We start from the raw sequence: 27,677 nt of genomic DNA, 5'->3' as shown, positions 1-27,677 counted from the left end.
GATTCTTTTTTAGGCTTAGGTTCTCCTTTAGGGTCCAGTTACACGGTTTGTCTCCTGCGCTTAAACTCCTCTAGTGAGGGCTGACAAAAACCTCCAAAGTTTCCTTCCCACTGGTATTAAGGTCAAAGAAATGAGTCACGTAGTGAGGCAACTTCGGGGTACACTTCAGAAACCAGTGGGATGTGAATGTTTTCCCCCAACAATTCAGACGTTTTGTCATGGGTGCTAGAGGAGATTAAACGCAGAAAACATTCTGTGTGAATGGGCCCTCAAACAATTGCAAACCCCATCCCTCAATACACCCTTCTGTATAATCCCAAACTGACCATCCTTCATATTGTTCTGCTTCATCAGATAAGCTGCCATGTATACCACAGAGCATCATATACCCCCAGGGCAGCCCCCAATAATATGGGGAACATATGGATTACGCAGGGAGCTCTCTGTACATACCGTCACCGCATGCAGCGAGTAGCCAAGGCCAAGTTGCCGACATGCTACCATTGCCTCCTTGGTGGTCCAGCCGTCACTGCAAATGTATCCCCAGGATGCTCTCAGCTTCATTTCCACGCGCCCCTCATACTGTGTGCGTCCCCCAACAATACGAATCTGTGAGGGTAGCCTGCGGGGGTCAGCCAAGGGGTAGGAAGCCATAGACATAGACAGGGGCCAGTAATATCAGCAGGGGTCACATTAAACAGGGCAGTTAGAAGGAGGGCTGAAGTGACACAATAGCAATGAAATAATCCCACTGGTCAGTGATGCCAGCTCAAAGAGTGTGCGTGAGGGGCAGAGACGGAACAACATATCATAACACCAGCTAGATGCATGAACAATGGTCTTACTGATGGAAACCCCAGCATTGGCCACAAATCAGCAATTGGCTTACACACAGCACCCTTACACAGAAATGCCCGGAACCACCAGCAGCCTATCGCCATGCCAGGGTATCAGAAACCTTCTGCTTATGGGGCACCCTACTGAGAACACTGAGAACCCACTTGTAAAAATGGACCACATACAGTAGACCTGCATGTGCCCATATGGGTATGTGGCAGCCCTGTAGTCATGAGAGGTGGGTGGGGGTGGCATGTACCCATGCACCCATAGCAGACAGTAAGGACAGGACTATCTTGCACCTGCACCCCTAAATGCTCATTAAAAAAACACTTGTGCCCAGATTCTGGCCCATCCCTTGGCAACTAGCACCTACTGTATGTCTATGTCCATAGTATGCAGGGTCACTCACTAAATAAGTAGACCCAAAGCATCCCAAGTGACCTTAGCTGACACACAGCTAGTAAATAACTATAGACCTGGGGAGATCTAAAAGAACCAGAACATTACTACACACCCAAACTCATACAGGCCACAGAATTTCCATGATTGGCCTCACTTCCTAAGTGTGCTCTTTGTTCCAGGTTTCCTTGTCCTGCTCCTGCTGTGTTCCCAGTTCTCCTGGTCCCTGGTCTACTGGTGTTGAACTAAACATTTCATTAATTAGCTTTTAATGAAAACATCGTGCCCACCAACAGTCAATGCATTCACAGGATCACATGCTCACCAATACCCAACACATTCCTAAGATCCCAAGATCACATACAGCCAAGATATTCCCAGGATCCCAATCTCACCAGTAGCCAAGTCATTCCCCGAATTCCCAAAGTTAAATATAGCCTAAAAATTTCCAGGATCCCAAACTCACATGTACCCAACACATTCCTATGATCCCAAATGCACACATACAAAACACATTCCTAGGATGCCAAGCTCACTAATAGCCAAGACATTCCTAGGATCCCAAGTTCCATATAGCCAACACATTCCCAGTATCCCAAGCTCACATATAGCCAAGACATTCCTAGGATCCCAAGCTCCATATAGCCAACACATTCCCAGGATCCCAAGCCCACATATAGCCAATACATTCCCAGGATCCCAAGCTCACATATAGCCAAGACATTCCCATGATCCCAAGCTCACCAATAGTCAAGACATTCCCAGGATCCGAAGCTTACATATAGACAACACATTCCCATGATCCCAAGCTCAACAATAACCTACACATTTCCAGGATGCCAAGCTCACCAATAGCCAAGACATTCCTAGGATCCCAAGTCCACATATAGCCAACACATTCCCAGGATGCCAAGCTCACATATAGCCAATACATTCCCAGGATCCCAAGCCCACATATAGCCAATACATTCCCAGGATCCCAAGCTCACATATAGCCAAGACATTCCCATGATCCCAAGCTCACATATAAACAACACATTCCCATGATCCCAAGCTCTACAATAGCCAACACATTGCCAGGATCCCAAGTTCACCAATAGTCAAAACATTCCCAGGATCCTATGCTCAAATATTGTCAAGACATTCCCAGGCTCCTATGCTCAAATATTGTCAAGACATTCCCAGGATCCCAAGCTCAAATATAACAAAGACATTCCCAGGATCCCAAGCTCACACATAGCCAACACATTTCCAGGATCCCAAGCTCACACATTTCCAGGATCCCAAGCTCACTTATAGTCAACACATTCCCATGATCCCAAGCTCACCAATAGTCAAGACATTCCCAGGATCCCAAGATCACATATAGCCAACACATTCCCAGGATTCAAAGCTCACCAATAGCCAAGACATTCTCAGGATCACTTACTCTCCAATAGCCAAGACATTCCTGGTATCCTAAGGTCACCTACAGGCAACATATTACTGGGACCCCAAATTGACTTGCGACAAGACATGAAGCAACAATCCAGCTGGAGACTAAGCAGCTGACACATTTCAAGCAAGCAGTGTGGATGCATTTGAACGACACAAGGAAAGCTCTGTATGAGGTAAGGCAGGAGCTCGCCAACATAAAGGGCATGCAATCATAGCAACAAACATGTACAGAGAGACTGCACAGCAGTTGTATACAATGGGCTTTCTCTTCTGGAATACACTGGATGAAAGAGCTCCACCAGCACGTAGCTCTTTTCTGGTCAACAAAACCAACTCTCCCCAGGACAATACTTTATTCAGTGCCTTGCATAGGTATTCACCCACTAACTAGCTGCAAACTAGCTGCAACTGCCATCAGAAGTGAAATCGTTGGCTGAATGGAGGCCATCCATGCCAAAAAAACATGCCCTGTTTCTGGAAGAACCTAGAGTTCATATCAGTGATGGGCATCTTGGTGCCTGAGGAGCAATTGAAACTTGTCTGGGATAATGAGAAGCAGCAATAAGAATGGCCTTAGAAAATCCCCCCAGAGCCTGGTTCAACCCATGACTAAAATATGAATATGAATAACAAGGCTCTGGGTAAAGAGGTCATTTGTCAGAGAGGCCACCAAGAGGCTAATGTTAATGCTGAAGGGGCTGAGACAGGAGAAGCAGCCCATGGGCAAGAGCCAAGTCATGGCTCGAGAGACACATAGCAAAGCCCAGATGCATGTGAGACAAAGAAGTAGTGTATGTGCGGTGGGCTCAGTGGTCCCTAACCCTATGGCACCCAGGCAGTGGTCTGACTGTTATATGAATAGGAGAGGTCTGACAATAGGTACCTATAGTACTTATAGCAACTGGTTCATATTCACATCATCACTGTGTAGTTGTGTAAATCTAATGGCAAAACTCGCAATTTATTTCATATAAAGACCAAGGGGGTGAATAGCTCTGCATTGCACTGTATATAGAAGCTAATCAATCAGCACCCATAGCACCCCTACTCAGTACCTACTTGCAGCGCACTGCTGGCATATCCTAGCCCCAACTGCCGACACACATTCGTTGCCTCCAGAGTGCCCCAGCCTTCTCCACACACCAGTCCCCAGCGTTCTGCTCCAGAGGGGCCCCACAGAACCTCTACCCGCCCCTCATAACGGGTGCGCCCCCCAAAAAGTCGAATCTGTCACAGAATGTGAAATGTGAATTCCACCACTCCATCCATGTGGCACAGCAACATAATGAATGGCACAAACACAAGTGAATTACAAAATATATGCACTCTCTGAATATGTGTGTCATTTCCCTGCATAACTCAGTGACTTCTAATATCCTTATCATTTACAGTAGGGGGTACATTATCCCTTATAATACATGAGTGATACTCAGAGTTCCCTGTATAACTCAGCCTGCAGCCTTGTGCCTTTATATGGTCACAGAACAACCCCTCAGTGACATCTAATATCCTTATCATTTACAGTAGGGGTACATTATCCCTTATTAATACATGAGTGATACTCAGAGTTCCCTGTATAACTCAGCCTTCAGCCTTGTGCCTTTATATGGTCACAGAACAACCCCTCAGTGACTTCTAATATCCTTATCATTTACAGTAGGGGGTACATTATCCCTTATAATACATGAGTGATACTCAGAGTTCCCTGTATAACTCAGCCTGCAGCCTTGTGCCTTTATATGGTCACAGAACAACCCCTCAGTGACTTCTAATATCCTTATCATTTACAGTAGGGGGTACATTATCCCTTATAATACATGAGTGATACTCAGAGTTCCCTGTATAACTCAGCCTGCAGCCTTCTGCCTTTATATGGTCACAGAACAACCCCTCAGTGACTTCTAATATCCTTATCATTTACAGTAGGGGGTACATTATCCCTTATAATACATGAGTGATACTCAGAGTTCCCTGTATAACTCAGCCTGCAGCCTTGTGCCTTTATATGGTCACAACCCCTCAGTGACTTCTTATTTCCTTATCATTTACAGTAGGGGGTACATTAACTCTTACGTCATGCCCGCGCCTCCTCAGTAGCTAGTCAGGAGGAGACATTGTTGCATGTGCCAATCAGTTTTAGAGAATGAACTTGTGGCTCTGCCCTGATTGCGCTTGGCTGAATAAAGGCAGATGACAGTTGCAGGCTTCAGTGGTTGACTGTTGCTCCCTCACTGACTGCAGATGGCAGGTTCTATGTTATAGTGCTAGTCGGCCATTGTTGAGCAAAGTTCTGGGCACATACACATCATGACAGTATCATGAGATAGCCACTCCCCATGTGTGTGTGTACGTGTGTAGGCTACGCCATATATGTGTGCCCACTAAAGTGTACCATGCCAATGGGACCCACCCACTTGAGAAGGCCCCACCCACAAGGAAGCGGCTACTGACCGTTTTCTCGTAGCCCATATAGGGGATGTTACAGCGGAGGGCGGCATCCTCGCTGTGCTTACAGTCCTCCTCTGTGATGTTCTTATACTGGCATTCCAACAGCGAGCCCTCCGTGCCCAAACACCTCACCTCATTCATGTGGATGGGACCCATGCCTGTGGCACAGAGCAGAGAAAGGACTACTACCAACCTAACCAGGTAGCCACAACCCTATTTAACTTCCCAGGCCATTAGTGCAGTGATGTTATTGGGATGAAATGGAGGTGCTACAGTTTGTTGTGGAATGTTTAGGGTTACTATATGTCATGAATAGTTAGGGGTCTATTTAACTGGCGGCTGACACCTGCCCAGGTAACAGAGCAAGTCAAGCTTAATGGTCTCCTGGCTGTTGGACACATACATTCCTATACATATATACACGAAGCAAACCCAGGGGCCCACGAAGGTATAGGGGGCCCCACCAGGCCCTAATTAATATACATTTTCAAAAAATATTGGAAAAAAGGTCAATAACTAGGTATTTTGGGGGCCTAAAATATAATTGGCTCTGGGGCCCAGTAATATCTAATTACTCCACTGCTCAGCTCCCAATGGCCATGCAATTACTCACCTTGCCCCATACGTGCCCCCGTTAAGGCTTCCTTGGCACTGCCAAACCCCAACTCCCTGCACACCACACTTGCTGCCTGAAGGTCCCATCGATCATCACAAATGGTACCCCATTGTCCCTTCTTCATCACTTCCACTCGCCCCTCTCCTGGGTGGACTCCCCCCTTCAGCCGGATGAGCTATTGCAAGGAACACTGTGTGAGATGGCAGTTGCCCGGCAGGGGAGGCTGGTTAAATCTATTGCTAAGGACTTGTATAGGACTCCTAATGGCTAGGAGGGTTTCCCACATGTACTTACCTCCTCCTGCTGCTGTTGCTGCACCACTTTCTTTTTCTTGATGGCTCCTTGCGCCGCCGCCCTGTGGCCCAACGCACAGCCCAGAACTACAGGTGCTCCGCCCTCACACGCAGCTGTGCCATTGGTCTTATAGAATTCCATAGGGCACAGAGACAGATGCACCTCGGTTCCTACACAGCGCACCGTGTGCAGGCGAAACGACGGCTGTTGCTTCTCTAGGTAGAGCCTGTAGGGACACCCCAGGCAACAATTACACAACTAAAACAAACTTTAATAAAAGCAGATTGATGGCTGAGAGTGAGCGGGGAACTATAACTTGATGCTGAGTGCAGGACAAGGAGTTTGGAGGCCATTGAGTAAGTGCAGAGTGCAGGGTACAGAGTGAGTAGACCTATAAGTAAGTAAAGAGTGCAGAGTGAGTAGAGCTATGACTAATTGCAGAGTGAGTAGAACTATGAGTAAGGGCTGGGCACAGAGTGAGTAGACATATGAGTAAGTGCAGAGTACAGAGTACAAAGTGAGTAGACATATAAGTAAGTGCAAAGTGAGTAGACCAATGAGTAAGTACAGAGTGCAGAATGAGTAGACCTATGAGTAAGTGCAGAGTGAGTAGACCTATGAGTAAGTACAGAGTGAGTAGAGCTGTGAGTAAGTACAGAGTGCAGAGTGAGTAGAGCCATGAGTAAATACAGAGTGCAAAGGGAGTAGAGCTATGACTAAGTGCAAAGTGAGTAGAACTATGTGTAAGTGCTGGGCACAGAGTGAGTAGACATATGAATGAGTGCAGAGTACAAAGTACAAAGTGAGTAGACATATGAGTAAGTGCAGAGTGAGTAGACCAATGAGTAAGTACAGAGTGCAGAATGAGTAGACCTATAAGTAAGTACAGAGTGAGTAGACCTATGAGTAAGTACAGAGTGCAGAATGAGTAGAATTTTGAGTAAGTGCAGATTGAGTAGACCTAAGAGTAAGTGCAGAGTTAGTAGAGCTATGAGTAAGTGCAGCATATAGAGTGAGTACAGATATGAGTAAGTGCAGAGTACAGAGTGAGTAGACCTATGAGTAAGTGCAAAGTACAGTGTGAGTACAGTGACATACAGCACAATACAGGCAGCAACACATGTTCAAGCGCTAAGTAATACATGTTTTACTGCCCAGAACTATCTTGTTATGCATACATTTATAGTTTTACAGAATTTCCAAAAATTGACTCAAACCTTCAAATTTACATGATTTTACCATATTCATAGTTACAGAGTGATTAGAACTATGAGCAAGTGCAGAATACAGAATGGGTAGATTTATGAGTAATTACAGAGTGCAGAGTGAGTAGGGCTATGAGTAAGTGCAGAGTACAGCGTGAGTAAACCCATGAGTAAGTACAGAATGCAGAGTGAGTAGAGCTATGAATAAGTGCAGAGTACAGAGTGAGTAGATCTATGAATAAGTACAGAGTGTAGAGTGAGTAGAGCTATGCGTAAGTTCAGAGTACAGAGTGAGTAGAGCTATGAGTAAGTGCAGAGTACAGTGTGAGAACAGGGACATACAGCACAATACAGGCAGCAACACATGTTCAAGCGCTAAGTAATACATGTTTTACTGCCCAGAACTATCTTGTTATGCATAAATTTATAGTTTTACAGAATTTACAAAAATAGACAAACCTTCAAATTTACATGATTTTACCTCCTTCGTAGTTACAGAGTGATTAGAACTATGAGCAAGTGCCGAATACAGAGTGGGTAGATTTATGAGTAATTACAGAGTGAGTAGACCTATGAGTAAGTGCAGAGTGAGTAGACCTATGAGTAAGTATAGAGTGCAGAATGAGTAGAATTTTGAGTAAGTGCAGAGTGAGTAGAACTATGAGTAAGTGCAGAGTACAGAGTAAGTAGACATGAGTAAGTGCAGAGTGAGTAGACCTAAGAGTAAGTGCAGAGTCAGTAGAGCCACGAGTAAGTGCAGAATATAGAGTGAGTACAGATATGAGTAAGTGCAGAGTACAGAGTGAGTAGATCTATGAATAAGTACAGAGTGTAGAGTGAGTAGAGCTATGAGTAAGTTCAGAGTACAGAGTGAGTATAACTAAGAGTACGTACAGAGTGCAGAGTTAGTTGAGCTATGAGTACATGCAGAGTACAGCGTGAGTTGAGCTATGAGTACGTGCAGAGTACAGTGTGAGTACAGGGACATACAGCAGAATACAGGCAGCAACATATGTTCAAGCGCTAAGTAACGCATGTTTTAATGCCCAGAACTATCTTGTTATGCATACATTTACAGTTTTACGGAATTTCCAAAAATTTACAAACCTTCAAATTTACATGATTTTACCTCCTTCATAGTTACAAAGTGATTAGAGCTATGAGTAAGTTCAGAGTACAGAGTGAGTAGAACTAAGAGTAAGTGCAGAGTGAGTAGACCTATGAAGAGTGAGTATAACTAAGAGTGAGTGCAGAGTGAATAGACCTATGAGTAAGTACAGAGTACAGAAAGAGTAGAGCTTTAAGTAAGTGCAGGGTACAGAGTGAGTAGAGCTATGAGTAATTGCAGAGTACAGAGTGAGTAGACATATGAGTTAGTACAGAGTACAGAAAGTGTAGAGCTTTGAGTAAGTGCGGGGTACAGAATGAGTAGAGCTATGAGTAAGTACAGAGTGAGTAGAGTGATTGTGCATGATATGTGTCAATGCACCATGCTGGGAGAAGAGGAAGTGCACAAGCCACAGTGCCTCATATTTCCTTCCTGTTTCAGCTGATGCTTGGTATATAATTTAGGAAGATATTGTAACCCAGGGACATACAGGACAATACAGTCTGCAGCACATGCTCAATCGCTAATACATTTTATACTGGCCAGGACTATCTTCTTACGCATAAAGTTATAGTTCTACAGAATTTCCAAAATTTACTCAAACCTTCCAATTTACATGATTTTATCTCCTTCATAGTTACATAGTTACATAGTTAAATTGGGTTGAAAAAAGACATCAAGTCCATCAAGTTGAACCCCTCCAAATGAAAACCCAGCCCCATACACACACCCCTCCCTACTGTCACATAAATGATATATCCCCATATCTATACTAACTATAGAGTTTAGTATCACAATAGCCTTTGTATTATGTCTGTCCAAGAAATCATCCAAGTCCCTCTTATAGTCATTAACTGAATCATCACCCGGCAGTGCATTCCCCAACCTCACTGTCCTCACTGTGATGAACCCCCTACTCTGTTCCTTTAAATGAAACTTCTTTTCCTCTAGTCTGAAGGGGAGGCCTCTGGTACGTGATTCTCTTTATGGGTAAAAAGGTCCCCTGCTATTTGTCTATAATGTCCTCTAATGTACTTGTAAAGTCTAATCATGTCCCCTCACAAGCGCCTTTTTTCCCCCAGAGAAAACAACCCCAACCTTGTCAGTCTCCCCTCATAATTTAACTCTTCCCTCCCTCTAACCAGTTTAGTTGCACTTAGTCTCTGCACTTTCTCCAGCTCATTTATATCCCTCTTAAGGACTGGAGTCCAAAATGATGAGGCCTCACCAGGGACCTATAAAGAGACAGAATTATGTTTAAACCCTAGAGTTAATGCCCTTTTTTATACAAGACAGAACTTTAGTAGCCACAGAATGACACTGCCCAGAATTAGACAACTTGTTATCTACAAAAAAACCAAGATCCTTCTCATTTAAGGAAACTCCCAACACACTGCCATTTAGTGTATAACTTGCATTTATATTATTTTTGCCAAAGTGCATAACCTGCATTTATCAACATTGAACCTCATTTTCCAGTTTGCTGCCCAGTTTTCCAGTTTAGACAAATCACTGTGCAAAGTGGCAGCATCCTGCATGGAACCTATAGTTCTGCACAATTTAGTCTCATCTGCAAAAATAGAAACAGTACTTTCAATGGCCACCTCCAGGTCATTAATAAACAAGTTGAAAAGCAAGGGACCTAGTACAGAGCCCTGCGGTACTCCACTAACAACACTGGTCCAATTAGAAAATGTATGTACTAAGAGCCGCACCTCTCACCTTTCCTTTGATGTTCCTGCTTAGGTGGTGCAGATTTCTCAAGACGGTCAGCACACGTCATAACATTCAGTGGAAAGTAGAAAGAGAATCGCACAGACACCAAATATGTTGCAGGTGGGGAGCGTCCCCTATTTTTTATTGTGACCACCTGTGCATCAACGTTTCGGGGGGGATTAACCCTCCCTTCGTCCTGACGAAGGGAGGGTTAATCCCCCCCGAAACGTTGATGCACAGGTGGTCACAATAAAAAATAGGGGATGCTCCCCACCTGCAACATATTTGGTGTCTGTGCGATTCTCTTTCTACTTTCCAATTAGAAAATGTGCCATTTACCACCACTCTTTGTAGTCTATCTTTTAGCCAGTTCTCTATCCAGGTACAAATACTATGTCCCAGGACAACATTCCTTCATTTAACCAGTAACCATCTGTGTGGCACTGTATCAAATGCTTTAGCAAAGTCTAATTAAATCACATCCACTACCATGCCAGAATCAAGGTCCCTGCTCCTCTTCTCATAAAAACAATTAAATTAGTCTGGCAAGATCTATTATGCATAAAACCATGCAGCACAAACTCATAGTATTATGATTTGCTATGAAGTCCAGTATCTTATCCTTTATTAACCCTTCGAAAAGCTTTCCTACCACTGACATCCGACTAACTGGCCTATAGTTTTGAGGCTGAGAACAGGATCCCTTTTTGAATAGCAGCACCACAATTCGCTAGTTTCTCGACACTATGCCAGACCTCAATGAATCCTGAAAAATTAAGCAAAGAGGTTTGGCAATCACAGAGCTATGTTGACTTAGTACCCTGGGATGAATACCATCTGGCCCTGGACCTTTGTTTATCATAACATGTTCTAGTCTCTTTTGAATTTCCTCATGTGTGAACCATTCATCATTAGTTGTATTGCTAGAATTGGTACGTTTAAGAAGGAAACCTTCATTAACTGGTTCCTCATTTGTGTAGACAGATGAAAAATATAGTTCAGAATCTCAGCTTTTTTTTTATTCCCAGCTGACCCCCCTCTGATATTGAGGGTCCCACCCTCTAGGAACCCAAACCCTTCCTTCCTACACCAAGACTTGAGCCACGCATTTAGCTCCCTAAGCTCCCACTGTCTTCCTAAACAAAATTTCTGAAAAAATTACATTGGAAGACCTTCCCTTAATCTTAGAGCCTAGATCCCTGAACTCACTCTTTAAGGTATTCTATCTACCATTTATTTTGTCATTAGTACCAATATGCAGTATTGTGGATCTCTTGTTCCAAATCTGCATACATATGGCAGACTGCGCACTGAGTCAGACCTTCAATCTTGCTAGCACTCATTGTCCCAGTTACAGATCAAAACAGGAATAAAAAAAAAGACTTAGAACAAACTTTTGACCTAGTTTGAACCTCCTTTAGTTTGAAACTCCGGTGTTTGTAACTCCACTTACAGATCCCCCACTTTAAGAGCAAACACTTAAGAGCAACTAAACACTACTAAACACTACAGCAAGACTGGAGTCCCAGGGCTTTTATTTATACAGTCTGTTAATGTCAGTAGGAACACCACGTCTTCTAAATACTGTGCAACCTGACATGGATAGGATTTCCCCAAATGTGTTGCATAATTACCCCCCAACTTGTACTTAGTGCCTGAAACTTTTCATGCGTAACTCTTTGGTCCCCAAGAATTAAACACCTTGCCCCCCAGTGATCTGGCACATCAGAACAAGAAAAATGATTCCCCTGTTATCCACAGACTAACCAACCTGCAGCTACAGGGGAAAGTGTCTACTATTACAAATAAAACATGATGTACCCAACGTACAGCCAACTGTACCCTAAGATCTACTGGTTTAATAGTACAGATACCCCCATAAATTCCCTGCCATGTACCCAACGTGCAGCCCCCTGTGCCCCCAGATCCACTGGTTTAATGGCACATATGTGGGTGATCATGTCAGGGAGATAATGACATTGTTCCCATGCTGTGTGGTTCATGAAAAGGATGAGTTTATTCTGAGTTCTTTCACTGAAAAGAAGTCATGTGGGAATAAACTGCACATCCCTGGTTACCTGGGCTTCACACTCGCTGACTTTGGGCTTTGCTTTGAGGCTGTCTTTTTGGTGACTGCTCTGTAAAATATAAAATTGAAGTGACAAGGAATAAGGAATGTGCTCTAGCATTTTAGCAGGACTATGGCAGCTTTCCAGGCTCACTTACCCAACCCTATCTCTCACACTGATCTGTACCCTAATCTCTTCCACCCCCAAGTACTGCCCCCCAATGTCTCACTCATCCATACTGCCTATATCAATCCTATCGCTTTCACTGCTCTGTACCCCAGTTCCTCTCTTCTACCCCCAAGTACTGTCCCCCAATGTCTCACTCACCCTCAGTGTCTCCTCCTACCTTAATTCCATCTCTCTCACTGCTTTGTACCCTAGGTCCTCTCTTCTACTCTCAAATACTGTCCCCAATGTCTCCCTTACACACACTGTTTACATCAATCCTATCTCTCTCACTGCTCTGTGCTTCTGGAATTTAGTTCCACTCTCCAACCCAAGTACTGTTCCCCAATATCTATCCCACCTCCTACCTTAATGATTATTTTTATTTCTCTGACTGCTCTGTTCCTCTGAGATTCTAGTGCTCTCTCTCCCAAATATTGATGTCCAATATTTTATCAACCTGCTGTACAAACATATCTGTGTTGTGTCCCCTGTACTGTTGGTGAGGTGTCCGGCCATAGTTAGGCCCATTGATTATGGAAAGAGATGAGTTTATTCTGAATTCTTTCACTGAAAAGTGAAATAAATATGGGAATAAACTGTACATCCCTGGTTACCTGAGCTTCACACTTGCTGCCTTGGGGGATCGCTTTGTGGCTGCACGTTTTTTAACTTTTCTGAAAAAACATAAAGGAAGATGAACTGAGGGAATTGAAGATAAGGGGCCGCACCACTTGGGGTTTGCTTATACCATTTAAAGTTTCTTGATGCAGTGGAGTCAGAATATTGGAGAGAAGCTTGAGGCACATTTATTGAGGATGGATACAATTCTGGAGCTAATGCACTTATTTATCCACATAAGGTCTGCCAATGGCAGAACCTGAAAATGTTCAGAGCAGGTCAACCAACTGGGTAAACTAGGCTTATATTCCCTAGAAACAAGGCACCTTATACAGGACTAGTAGAAAACATTTTCCTGTACAGGTTGGATTGTAAGTTGAGTTACAACTCAACTTCATGTTCCCATAATACAAAATGTTTAGGACAGAAGCTAAATGATGAGGGGAGATCCAATGAAGGCATCTGGTGAAGGTTTTGATGGTTTACTCACTGTAATAACCAGTGAGGATGAGGATGAAGGACAGAGAAGCTCAGCAAGGATCTGTGTAGGACAGGAGTAATGAGTTGCCAGGAAGAGATAAGAGGTGCACAATGAGATATACAGAACACTAACACCAATGCCAAAACAGTGATAAAGTGAATGGTCCCCAGTTCTGAATGCAAAAGGAGTGCGGACAATAAAGAGACTGAAGAAGAGGTTCTTTGGGTTTTGGCCAGACACAGACCCCTGGCCACGTTCTCTGAAATTTCTCTCACTTACTTGTAGAAATTCTTATTGACTCTCTTATCTGATGGAAACCCCAGCATCCCACACACCACTCGGCTGTTCTTCTGGTTCCAACCAACATCACAGATTTGCCCCCAGCTATCTCTGTGCCGGATTTCTAAAATGCCCTCAGTGACTGGTAGACGATTTTTGGCGCTGGAGATCACAGGGCGCAGACGCACCTCCTCCACTTGTTTTTGCTCTGTCTGTTGGAAAGTAATGATTAATAGGCAGACTAGGGTGTATGGAACTGCCTAATGTCCCCCCCACACACACACACACATAGTGCATATGGGTTCAAATGGCCTCATTTATGAACCATGGGGCTTTTTTTCATATGTTGCCCTCCAGAGTTGCACTTTACGGTGCACTTTACGGTGCACTCCTTGAATCAGGGCTGCCATTAGAAATCATGGACAGTGGGCCCTGCCAACTAAGTAGATGGGGCTGAAATAAATGAAATGCTTACCTATATAGCACACTGCCATGTTCCTGATCGCTCCAGTACATTCTCCCACTACCCACCGTAACGCTGTCTATGTCAGCCACCACTGCATCTGTCCAGGGATTTGTACACTGTGTAACCTTGCAGATGGAGGGATGGAGCTATGTCTAACCTCACCTACCCTTTGGTTCCCATAATCTAAAAGAATACTTCCTCATAAGTCACCTCAATAATGTTGTGCTCAATGAATCCAGGGATCTTCTCGTCCTTACAGATCACACCAGCATCCTCCTCATGGGTGCAGTCGCTGTTTCCCCAGCCTCGAGACTTACAGTCTGAGATGCTCTTCTCTGTCCCAGAGCAGATTATGTTATCCAGCCAAATGGGACCTTCAATGGAAAGGAAAGGAGAACATAGAAGAGAATAAGGGAAAGCAGCATACAGGCTTGTGCCTACTTCATTCTGCTCCATCACCAGCAATATCTCCTTGCCAAGCACCACACGCCCAATGCCCAGGGGTGATCCTGGCCCCTCCGTCGCCTGAGGCAGCAGCAGTTTCTGCCACCCCCCCTCCCCCATGCGCTTACCTTTTTGCACCTGAGGGGGTCTATGAGGGCGGCAGAGAGGGCCAGTATGCTAGTGGAGAGAGCCTAACTGCACTCTCTGTTTCCAGTTTTAAAAACTGAAATTTGGCACTTAAAGTACCAGGAGCAGCATTTGTATAACAAAGTCTAGTTAGTAGAGTAGGGAGAGCACCTTTCTGTAACAAAGAATGGTCAGAAGAGTAGATACAGGGGCTGATCTTCTATTATAGAGCATTATATGTACTATGGATAACTCACTTTTGTACCTGTAATAACTAATAATACTGAACTCATCTCTAGTATTTGTGTGGGTGAGGGGCATTTAGGGAATAGTGATCATAACATGGTCTCCTTTGAGATTCTGTTGCAGAAGCAATTCTATAAGGGACCAACTAAAACACTACATTTCAGACGTACAAACTGTGACAGTATAAGGGCATCTCTGCAACATATTAAGTGGGAAATAATTTTCACAGGGTTAAACACAGAACAAAAATGGGAAGTCTTTAAAATGCTGCTTAATAAATCTACTTGTCAGTATATTCCACTTGTAAGCAAGGAACGTCGTTGCAAAGCAAAACCTTTTTGGTTCAATAGAAGCGTTGGTGTTGAGGTGGGTAAGAAAAGACCTGCTTTTAAGGCTTTCAAGTTATCTGGTACAGCCGAAACATTTATAAGGTACAAGGAGGCCAATAAATCATGCAAAGAAGCTATGAGGCAAGCTAAAATTGCTATAGAAAAGGATATTGCAGCAAGCAGTAAAATAAATCCAAAATTATTTTTTAAATATGTAAATAGTAAAAAAATGAAGCAGGAAGGGATGGGATCCTTAATATCAGAGGGGGTTCAGCTGGTTGACAAGAACAAAAAAAAGTTGAGATTTCATCGTCTACACAAATGAGGAAGCAGTTAATGAAGGTTTCCTTCTTAAAAGTCCCAATTCTAGTAATACAACTAATGATGCATGGTTCACACATGAGGAAATTTAACTAGACTAGAGACTAGAACACGTTAATATAAACAAAGGTCCGGGGCCAGATGGGGACCAGTGTTGTTAGTGGAGTACCGTAGGGCTCTGTACTAGGTCCCTTGCTTTTCAACTTGTTTATTAATGACCTGGAGGTGGCCATTGAAAGTACTGTTTCTATTTGTGCAGATGAGACTAAATTGTGCAGAACTATAGGTTCCATGCAGGATGCTGCCACTTTGCACAGTGATTTATCTAAACTGGGAAACTGGGCAGCAAACTGGAAAATGAGGTTCAATGTTGATAAATGCAGGTTATGCACTTTGGCAAAAATAATATAAATGCAAGTTATACACTAAATGGCAGTGTGTTGGGAGTTTCCTTAAATGAGAAGGATCTTGGGGTCTTTGTAGATAACAAGTTGTCTAATTCTGGGCAGTGTCATTCTGTGGCTACTAAAGCAAATAAAGTTCTTGTATAAAAAAGGGCATTAACTCAAGGGATGAAACCTAATTGTGTCTCTTTATAGGTCCCTGGTGAGGCCTCATCTGGAGTATGGGGGCAGTTTTGGACTCCAGTCCTTTAAGAGGGATATAAATGAGCTGGAGAGAGTGCAGAGACTAAGTGCAACTAAACTGGTTAGAGGGAGGGAAGAGTTAAATTATGAGGGGAGACTGACAAGGTTGGGGTTGTTTTCTCTGGGGGAAAAAAGGCGCTTGTGAGGGGACATGATTAGACTTTACAAGTACATTAGAGGACATTATAGACAAATAGCAGGGGACCTTTTTACCCATAAAGAGAATCACGTACCAGAGGCCTCCCCTTCAGACTAGAGGAAAAGAAGTTTCATTTAAAGGAACAGAGTAGGGGGTTCATCACAGTGAGGACAGTGAGGTTGGGGAATGCACTGCCGGGTGATGATTCAGTTAATGACTATAAGAGGGACTTGGATGATTTCTTGGACAGACATAATACAAAGGCTATTGTGATACTAAACTCTATAGTTAGTATAGATATGGGGATATATCATTTATGTGACAGTAGGGAGGGGTGTGTGTATGGGGCTGGGTTTTCATTTGGAGGGGTTAGACTTGATGGACTTTGTTTTTTTTTCAACCCGATTTAACTATGTAACTATTTAACATGCATATACCTTACCATCCAACTCATCTATGGGATTACTAGTGACTGATATAAGTAGAGCTTGGCAGAAATATTTCAGTATGACTGGAGGGTACTAAGGACAAGGCAATAGATCAAGGCTGGCTAGTTGTCTTTTAGTCCTTCAGGTTTTCTCCTAGTTCAGTTCCAGTTTGTCTCAATAGAGTTTCCATGTGATAAAAAATGAGGTATATTTTCCTCATTGAATTGCATCTGGTTCTTAAAGGGATACTGTCATGGGAAAAATTTTTTTTTCAAAATTAATCAGTTAATAGTGCTGCTCCAGCAGAATTCTGCACGTAAATCCATTTCTCAAAAGAGCAAACAGATTTTTTTATATTCAATTTTTAAATCTGACATGGGGCTAGACATTTTGTCAATTTCCCAGCTGCCCCTGGTCATGTGACTTGTGCCTGCACTTTAGGAGAGAAATGCTTTCTGGCAGGCTGCTGTTTTTCCTTCTCAATGTAACTGAATGTGTCTCAGTGGGACATGGGTTTTTACTATTGAGTTTTGTTCTTAGATCTACCAGGCAGCTGTTATCTTGTGTTAGGGAGCTGCTATCTGGTTACCTTCCCATTGTGCTGTTGTTTGGCTGCTGGGGGGGGGGAAAGGGAGGGGGTGATATCACTTCAACTTGCAGTACAGCAGTAAAGAGTGATTGAAGTTTATCAGAGCACAAGTCACATGACTTGGGGCAGTTGGGAAATTGACAATATGTCTAGCCCCATGTCAGATTTCAAAAAATCTGCTCTTTTGAGAAATGGATTTCAGTACAGAATTCTGCTGGAGCAGCACTATTAACTGATTAATTTTGAAAATAGTTTTTTTTCACATAACAGTATCCCTTTAATGAGAATTCTCCATGAGACCATTAAATAACTGATACCCCCCCCCACATATGTGTGCCAATAACACATAATAACAGATAGATAACAGGTAATTTCCTGCAATTGCTGCAAGACATGCATACAAATACTTGTGCCAACAGTTTATCATACCTGCACCCTTGCCATACTTGGCACTGTGCGTCCAGCCAGTTGCTGCCGTAAACCCTAGATGGCGGCACAATACATGAGCATTCTCCATTGTGAAGTCATCGTCACAGATAGTGCCCCACTCCTTATTGTAAAACACCTCAATGCGCCCTTCATTATGCTTGCGAGGATATCCTGCTAGACGGAACTTCAAGCCTGAGTTGGGCTGTGGGGCACTGGTGCTGACAGGGCTCTCCTGTGCCTGGATGGGGAGTAGTACCCATAGGATGCAGAGCACACACACACTGGTTGCCTTTCCTGACATGCTGACTAAACCTGCAGCGAGAGAGAGAGGGGGAAATAATGGAGAAGAGAACACGTATAAAAGAACCAAAGTCAGGGTGGGAGATGTCTCTCTGTGACGAGTTGGCTTCCTTGTTCCACCAGAGAGAGGAGATCAGTGACAACTTAGTCCCTAGCTATATTTCCCAAAAGGCCAATATACAGGCCTGTACTGCTATATAAAGAGATCTCAGTTACCCACAGCAGTTGCAAGCTCTAACGTTGTTAATGGACTCATCAGTGAATATATTGGGGTGCAGGTGGGGACAGGTACATATTGGGCAAAAAATTAAGGAGAGACGAGTTAGCTGTTATGTCTGCAAACTGGTGACAGTTCCACAGGGAGCGAGGTTTGGAAGACTCACTAGTTCATGAAACTCCATTTATTCTTCTATATCTACCAAGGGTAACTTGTTCTCTTCCCTCCAACCTCAATATTAATTGCTTGGTTCAGTCCCTTTAATGATGAATGCAAGAAACTGGCAATAGAATTGATAAGAAAAGCACCAAAGGCATTGTGTCTGCAATTAACATTCTGTGAGATTGAGCAGTAAGGTTTATACACACAGCAAGTTGCAGCAGGTCCTATTACTGTCCCAATAGCGCTCCGTTCAGGCACCCAATAAATCAATATGAATTTGAATTGTGGAACAGAAGGACAAAGTCGCAGGTTTAACTGCTAAAGTGCAAATTTAATGGTCCACACATTCTGTGAGATTGGTTTTGCTGGGTTGTTGGGCCAGTTCTGCTGGATTCTCACTGCTTAAAGCAAGTGACTGTGTTGGCGCTGACAAATAAGCGATGCATCAGCGTAAGTTCCGTGATGTTGCCAGCTGCTGCACAACAGAACACCATGTTCCCAGAGGGTGAGGACGTGCATTTGCATTCGTGCATTCCATAAATTACTTATTATCCCACCATACATTGCTTCTAGAGCAGAGATCCCATGAAGACATCTGGCCTTTCATGAGACAAACAAAGAACTAAAGATAGAGCCGAAGATCATTGACTCTCCCACCAACAATTCCACACTGTCTAGATTTAGCAGGTAAAATGGCCCACCCTCGACAGTCACAGGGTCTGCTGACAGGTAGCCACTGGTTGAAGATGAGACTATTAGAATGGCACTGGCTCACTGTATACAAGGCAATGACAGGGTTTCAATTTGGGAATAATGTAGTGGTGCCAGCAAATTTTAGGCCCATCATGGAATAGCAATGACTATCTTTCCTTTTTTTGCCTCCCAGTCCTGGGGCAGGAAAGGCGATATCTGGGCCACACTGGGGTTTGCTGCACTTGTCATGCTCAGGGGCTGGAGGCAACTATTTAGTTGTAAAGGGCCCCAGAATTTCTGATGGCAGCCCTGGGTTCTCAAACAACGACAACTTACTAGCCCCAGCTCCAAAGTCTCATCCTTCAATCAGTATTAGGATATGTTTTCCCTAATGCTCAAGCTTACACTCAATACCACAACCAGAACCGGTCCTAACTTAAGAAAGACCAATTCAAGAATCCCATCTTCTCCCAGTGAGTACTATGGCTAAACCTGCACATTCCCAACTCACTCTGTTCTAGCATTTACATGTTTGTCAACAAGCACACTAGATGCCTTTCAGCTCATCAGGGTGGGTGATCAAACTCCAATTCACCATTGACTACTAGCATTGGGACCAGCCTCAAAATCCCATCCTCCAGTGAGCACAATAACTTACTCTCCCTTCAGAGAGACCAACCCCAAACTCATATCACTCATTAAGATGCACTCCTCCAACAGAAAGACCAACCACAGTCTCCCAACTACTACCCCACTGACCAGCTCCAAAATTTCAAACTCCACTGGTAACTAAGTCTGACTCTACCTAGGACCCAATCTTATAAAACTGGTAGAGTGCATGGAACTAGTAACTAGAGAACTGGCTAGGTACAGGGATTAGTATCTGAAGAGTACTTGTAGAGTGCAACAAGGATACTGGTTTGGGAGCAGGAACTAGTAGCTATGATAAAGTGAGTGAGTGCAGGATTTAGTGATGCTCCTGCCATATCACATGGTGCAATACCATTGCATTGGTGGGACACAAGGATGCATCATTTCATGTAAGGGTTTATTTCATTTCAAGAGGAGGATTCTTTTTGGGGGGTATATTTGGGGTACAGATTATGGATTTAGGTAGGTCCTACAGGAACAGAAGTTCTGACTCTCAGACAGCTGGCCCAATGTGGCCTTTGTATAGCAACAGGGTGTAATAGACAGAAGGAACATTATTCAGTGGGAAGGGAATGGCACCAGGAAAGGGGGAAGGGAATTCAATTTCCTGAATATCCCAACAGAAACTGCAGAGAGCAGCTCACATATTCCATGACCTACATTCCATCCAGAGATTGACTTCCAAAACCACAAAATCTTGGAGTGAGAGTAACCTCTTCAGTACCAGCATCTCCGTCATCTGCCTGTGCAGTCCTCAAGAGGCTCAGACCCCTCAATTATTCACAGCATACATACTGGCAAATAAAACCCCCACCTTCCTACATACACTGGCACCATCACCACCACCACCTAATTATTGATACTGATATATATATATATATATATATATATATATATATATATATATACTGTATATCAGTATCAGGCTCTAGTAGCTAGACCTTTTGAACCTGTGTAATAATTAGACTGCACCTTTCCTCTCCCTTTATCATCCAGACTTTAAGAGATAGAATGTTACTCTCCATATAACAACACAACTTTAGTGAATGGACCTTTGCTCCTTGTGTAACACCCAGGAATCAAGGCATGGACTTTTCCACACCCGAACTTTAGGAGATGTATCTTTTGTCTCTGTGTTGCACTCAGACTGGACTGTCCCTCTGCTACAAACCCAGGAGATGTAACACCCCCTGCTCTTATAACACATAGACTAAGCTGGACCTTTGGTCTGTGTGTAAGAGTCCGACAGTGCCTCCACTCTCTTGAGAATACAGAGGGATCCTTTAGTACAAATACAGGAGCTGGTGTGGGAAGGCTGAACGAACAATACAGGAACATCTGAGATCATTTAGAATTGAAGCTGGAATCAGATTTTGTGTTGATCTAAGAATTTAGGCAACCAGATGTTGTGTATTACAGATCTGCTGTGTGAGCCAGATGGAGTGAAAGCCTCCCAGCCAACCCTGCTCATAGTTGTGCAGTTTCTGCACCCTCCCCCAATGTCGGTTCTCATTCCATGACTCCCACCATGTGTTGCACTCTCTATGCTCCCATCTGCAGGATCTTCAGGCCTCTTACTGATCTTTTAGTCACATATTTGTTCTTTTAAGCACATAGGTTATTCAGACAGGACTTACCTCCAACAACAATGCCAGAACCACACCAGCAATTTACTTTTCACCCATTTACTTACTTTTGTGAAGCCCTGTACCCTCCTCTCTGCATTTTCTAAAACTCTGGTGCTAAATGCAAGGACAAGACTACAAAGTGACTGAAAGATCTTGCAAGATGATCATTTGTCAGTGACAAACAGAGTGAATCTGGGAGTGACCTGGGACATGACAGTGGGAATGTCATATCTGGGACCTATGGACATGATTGTAGGATAATCAGATCTGGGACCTATGGACATGACTGTAGGAGAATCAGATCTGGGACATTTGGACATGACTGTAGGAGAATCAGAACTAGGACCTATGGACGTGATTGTAGGAGAATCAGATCTGGGACTTATGGACATGACTGTAAGAGAATCAGATCTGGGACCTATGGACATGACTGTAGGAGATTTAGAACTGGGACCTATGGACATGACTGTAGGAGAATCTGAACTGAGACCTATGGACATGACTGTAGGAGTATCAGATCTGGGGATATGAAATTTGGGGACGTGACTGTGGGAGAATCAGATCTGGGAGCTGGGGACATGACTCTTGGAGTACCAGATGTGGGACCTGAGGAAATGACTATAGGGTTCTAAGATCTAGATCCTATGGACATGACTATGGGAGTATCAGATGTAGAGCTTAGGGACATGAATGTAGGAGTATCAGATCTGGGACCTGGGAATGTGACTCTAAGGGAAAATTAGATATGAGATCTTAGACATGACTGTAGGAGAATCAGATCTGAGACCTTGGGACATAACTGTAAGAGTATCAGATCTGGAGCATATGGACATGACTGTGGGAGTGTAAGGTCTGGGACCTATGGACATGATTGTAGGAGAATCAGACCTGCGACCTATGGACATGATTGTAGGAGAATCAGATCTGGGACATATGGACATGACTGTAGGAGAATCAGATCTGGGACATATGGACATGACTGTAGGAGAATCAGATCTGGGACCTATGGACAAGACTGTAGGAGAATCAGATCTGGGACCTATGGACATGACTGTAGGAGAATCAGCTCTGGAACCTATGGACATGACTGTAGGAGAATCAGATCTGGGACCTATGGACAAGACTGTAGGAGAATCATATTTGGGACCTATGGACAAGACTGTAGGAGAATCAGATCTGGGACCTATGGACATGACTGCAGGAGAATCAGATTTGGGACCTATGGACATGACTGTAGGAAAATCAGATCTGTGACCTGGGACCATGAATGTGAGGGCATATTGTATCTCTTACCTGGAAGTACCTCTGGGGGTGTATCTGTGCTTGCACTTGGAGACATGAAAATCTCAGGGTATCTGCATGTATGTTCATTGATATCCACACACACTCAATGCAAAGACACAATTGAGACACAAGGGGAGACTAAAGCCTTAGTGTAATAGGAAGAGTCTGCACCAACATTCTCACTTACAGCACAGTTCTAATGTTTGACTAAAGGTTTTCCCACATTCCAGAAAGTGCAGTCTGTGACCCTCTCTTCTTCTCTCCCTTTGTGCCTAATGTCACCCTCAATGGACGATCTTATACCATCTGGAGCTGCAAGCACTTTGCCTCCTGCAGGTCATGAACTAAAACTTCCAGGATGGGCTAGTGAAAATTGTTTCATGCACCCTTCAACCACCCTGTGCAACTGCCCTCTGCTGCAACTCCCTTATGCTGTAACCACTCTCTGCTGTAACTCCCCTCTGCTGCAACTCCCCTCTGCTGAAACTACCCTATGCTGTATCTACCCTCTGCTGCAACTGTCCTCTGCTGCAACTCCCTTATGCTGTAACCACTCTCTGCTGTATCTACCCTCTGTTGCAACTGCCCTCTGCTGTAACTCCCCTCTGCTGTAACTCCCCTCTGCTGTAATCCCCTCTGTTGCAACTGCCCTCTGCTGCAACTCCATTAAAATATAACTCTCCTCTTATGTAATCCCCTCTGCTGTAACTGCCCTATGCTGTAATACCCTCAGCTGTAACTGCTTTCTGTTGTAATCCCCTCTGCTGTAACTGTCCTATTCTGTAATACCCTCAGCTGTAACTGCTTTCTGTTGTAATCCCCTCTGCTGTAACTGTCCTCTTCTGTAATCCCCTCTGCTGCAACTGCCCTGTGCACTACCCAACATTCAGCTAAAAGGCCACACTGAGTCTCATTCTGGCACAGGTTACACAATAACTCTCTCTTACCGTTAGTTGATCCCTGGATTTTGTGGATTTCTTCTATCTTACACCTCACACTTTGCTTGTCTTGTCTCTGGGTGTCTCTTAGAATTCTGCAAAAGTCTCGGAGTCTCTGTGTCAGTTCCTATGTACTATGCATTCCCCCTCTGTCTCTCTGCTCTTAGAAAATGTTTGTCTCTCGCCCTCTGTCTCAGCGACACTCTCTCGGCTCACAGAATGTGTCTGTGTTCTCTCCTCACAGCATACTCTGTACCAGTCTCTCCCCCTCTGTCTCGCTGCTCTGTCCCACAGGATGCAATGCAAACAGGCAATACAGGGGATGGGGGTGGGAGTGTGTGCCGACTGCCACATACACACATGCACACACATACACACCTGACTAAACAGACACATTCACACACTTACACTCACAAACATTGCACAACACACTCATTCATTGACCCCACCCCAAGTATCCCAAATAAATAGCTTTAAAAGGTTTTGAATGTGAACATTTTCATGCCAAAGTCTATAACTGTATATCATCGTCATTTTTTATACAGTGCCAGCAAGTTACCCAGCAATTACATTCATGCATAAGAAATGGGGTCTTTCAATAATTTAACAAACAAACATTACAGCATAAAAATAGGATCAGAGGGCTTACAATCTAAACTATCCCATGTCCATGAAACCCACAAGCTATATAAGTTAAAAAAAATGTTTCATTGGCGTAACTTATTTAACATCACATTTCCACTAATGTTTTAGAATTATATTTAAATATTCATGGCAGCATTAAAGGTGAAAGAAGACCTAAAAATCACCTGGGGGTCGTCAAGTTATTAGACATTACCTAGAGATTCTAGTCACCAAGCTGCTACCATGGGTTTGCATTCCTCTTCTTTTAAAAATGTTCCTGGGTCCTACCTGCTACACAGAGTGGCACTGATTTCTTCAGTGAAACTCCCTGCAAAGTCATTATAAAAGCTCAGGAGTTCCTCGGAGGACTCTCTTCTGTGTTAGGGGTGTTCCAGTGTCCATCTGCTGCAGAAAGTGGCACTGATATTCCTGGCCAGTCATCTGAGAAGACTTTCTTCTTTCTTAGGGTTGTTCCAGGGTCCAACTGCTGCAAAGACTGTCACGCATCTCCATGGACAGTCATTACAAAAGCAAATGAGTTCCTGAGAGGACTCTCTTCTTTCTTAGGGGTGTTCCAGGGTCCATCTGCTGCAGAGACAGGCACTGAACACCCTGCTCAGTTATTATAAACTGAGTTCAGGAGTTACTGAGTGGACTTTTCTTAGGGGTGTTCAATTCCAAGTCCCTATCAGACGCCTGCCTAACCAGAAGCTAAAATGCGCCTGACGCGCGTTTCACCCGCCAAGTTGCGGGCTTTGTCAAAGGCGTCTGATAGGGACTTAGAATTGATGACTGGGGTAATCGGATCGGGAGGGGACCTTTGAGGGTGAAGGGGTTGGATAATTGAACGATCCGTGGGTCTGATACTCTCTGGATACCTGTACCCAGGGTACACTTGAGTTCTGAACGAACCAAAACAAATTAAGGTCTCTGTCACCTTAAGCTTTCACTGGCTTAACTGTACACTACAAGGGAGGGATTCTGAAGTGGAAGAAGGGGTTGGCTTGATGTGGGGCATCATATGGTGTACCTTATAGATGTACAGATTGATCAATGTGTTAAATAACAACTATTATTTGATCCTTTCTGACCAACCGTCACTTTTTAGTGATATAAGTGCATTTAGCACATTACCCCTCTAAACCTTTGTTATCTAGTCAATCAGCCTCCTATACCTAACCTCCATTTTAATGTTGCTATCTAGACCTTGCTTTTAATGATTTATTAAAAGATATGTTTTATTAATTACTTCACTTGAGTTTTGGAATTAACGGATGGGAGGGTGCAGCTAAATGGGTCAGCTCTTTTTTCTTTTTCTTATTGTAATTACCATTTGACCCTGCACAGCATCCTCTGTGTTTGATGGACAGTGCTCCCCAACCACTAACTCTTTAATACATACATATTCATACAGTAGAAAAGCACTAATCACATTGACCTTTATGCTCTGGAGTCCTGTGTCCTTATTTCATCACAGGATTGCAATAAAATTATCCAGAGCATATTAGTCTTGATGGTGCTAAAGCTAAAAATAATTGTCCTAAAAAAAGGATCATGAGGCTAATAAAAAGACATACTAACATATTTTCATCTTTAAAGTGACAGTGTATCTTACTAAAAATCCCCATTCCTTGAGAAAAGGGTGACATATGTTACCACAAAAAGTGCAAAAATTCAATTATATGTATTTAAAGTGACAGTGCTAAAATTCAGTAACAAGATTCATCTAGTTAATTATACAATAATCATCATAAATTCACTGATAGGTTAGTCAAACATCAGCCTTATATATAGTGTCAGGGTAACATGGTAACAACATTTGCCCATGTCCCTCTTCTAGAAAGTGTCCGTGCAATACAGTGAGACTGTGTCAAGAATGGCGATATCCATTAACCATCTCTCCCATAGTGATACCAACCACTATCATAAACACCGACTAGGGGTGGTGATAGAGAACTGCTGCTGAAGCAACAGGAGCTGAGAGGACAGAGAGTTGTCCCTTTTCTTTTGATTAATCTACAATGCTTTGACTTCAGCTTGTGTTGTTAATGGGTTTTAACTTATTGTGATGTTTTTAAATGTGATGTTCACTATGGGAGAGATGGTTAATGGATATCACCATTCTTGACACTCTCACTATTTTGCACGGACACTTTCTAGAAGAGGGACATGGGCATATGTTTATACCATGTTACCCTGACACTATATATAAGGCTGATGTCTGACTAACCTATCAGTGATCGCTTCTCTGCCTTTTGGCTAAGATGAAGTGTAGTACCTTTGGAACCACTTGGTCCTCTGGCTGGCAAGACCAAAGAGGAGTATCTGTTCTTATGATCTTATGTGAAGAACAGAGAAACCATTTGTCCTCTGGACTAGGCTGACAAGCTTGATGAAAGCTGGGTCGCTGTGCTCCAATGAGGGAGGCCCCTGACTTGCGTTTTGAGTCAGGGAGATGCACATGCACCTATGCTTAATTATGCTTCACTTCCTTTGCTCTTACCATTAGGTGGGCGGGAAGTCTTTTCTTTTTCTGGCTGCCAACCAGAGCCTTGCAAAAAGCAACCAATGGCCTTGCACCGCCCACTCCAGTACCTTTTTTTTTGTCTGGTTTGAGCACCCTGGATGGGGTCACGGTCTTTTGGCTGGACTCACAGGCCATGACACGCCCTGGGGGAAGCTTCAGCAGAACCCAGGGTAGATGGGACTCCCCCTAGCGAAGGGGGACCCACCCGTTCAAGCTGTTCACTGGCGGTAGCTGGGAACAGCTTGGGCAATGGAGCCCATGCCTTCGGGTAGGACTCAGAAGGATGATTCAATATCATCAGTGAATTTATGATTATGTATGTATAACTTTATTTGTAAAGCGCTGTTAAGGAGCCGCAGCAATGTACATTGCATAAAAGTGCAATATATATAAAAGTATACATGGGGGAGACAAATCACATTATAAATATAAACATAATCATAGGACAAAGAGCTTAAGTGCTATGTGGTAAGAGACATAGTGGGAAGGAGGTCCCTGCCCCATAGAGCTTACAGTCTAAGTGGATGGGAGGCTAACATATAATTGGAGATAAAAAAGTGCACAAGGTAAGGCATAGTCAGTAGGGACAGGCGTAGGCTAATGTTCTAGTGCTCCAAAAGGTAGGCTCTTAGTTTATTCTTGAAGAGATTAAGAGAGGTTTCCTTACGGAGGAATTCAGGGCTGGAATTCTAGAGGTAAGGAACAGCAAGATAGAAGGGGTTGATACGAGAGGTGGCAGTGGATATGGATGGTGTGGAGAGAAGGGACTCTGTGAAGAGCGGAGAAGACGACCAGGAACGTACAGTATAGT

General features: G+C 43.6%; 1 protein-coding gene across 8 annotated transcripts in view; it reads right to left on the bottom strand.

The window, feature by feature from the left end:
• Positions 1–24,095, bottom strand: part of loxl3.S (lysyl oxidase like 3 S homeolog) — a 28,074-nt gene extending 3,979 nt beyond the window's left edge. Inside the window, exons 1-11 of one of the 8 annotated variants that reach the window (XM_041579300.1) lie at positions 23,725–24,095; positions 17,843–18,154; positions 14,355–14,518; positions 13,679–13,890; positions 12,915–12,974; positions 12,142–12,201; positions 6,035–6,260; positions 5,738–5,915; positions 5,128–5,282; positions 3,736–3,903; positions 454–609 (exon numbers count right to left, since the gene is read on the bottom strand). In XM_041579300.1, the coding sequence (XP_041435234.1) occupies positions 454–609; positions 3,736–3,903; positions 5,128–5,282; positions 5,738–5,915; positions 6,035–6,260; positions 12,142–12,201; positions 12,915–12,974; positions 13,679–13,890; positions 14,355–14,518; positions 17,843–18,143 (1,680 nt within the window). In that variant the 5' untranslated portion in view covers positions 18,144–18,154; positions 23,725–24,095. Of the gene's footprint in view, positions 1–453; positions 610–3,735; positions 3,904–5,127; positions 5,283–5,737; positions 5,916–6,034; positions 6,261–8,346; positions 8,702–12,141; positions 12,202–12,914; positions 12,975–13,678; positions 13,891–14,354; positions 14,519–17,842; positions 18,155–22,786; positions 22,885–23,724 lie in introns of those variants that run through there. The other 7 variants (XM_041579299.1, XM_041579303.1, XM_041579301.1 and 4 more) reach the window with 7 other exon arrangements.
• Between the last annotated feature and the right edge of the window lie 3,582 nt (positions 24,096–27,677).

This window comes from Xenopus laevis, chromosome 1S, assembly GCF_017654675.1.
Source record: "Xenopus laevis strain J_2021 chromosome 1S, Xenopus_laevis_v10.1, whole genome shotgun sequence".
Classification (NCBI taxonomy): domain Eukaryota; kingdom Metazoa; phylum Chordata; class Amphibia; order Anura; family Pipidae; genus Xenopus; species Xenopus laevis.
This window is presented reverse-complemented; position numbering and strand designations above follow the sequence as displayed.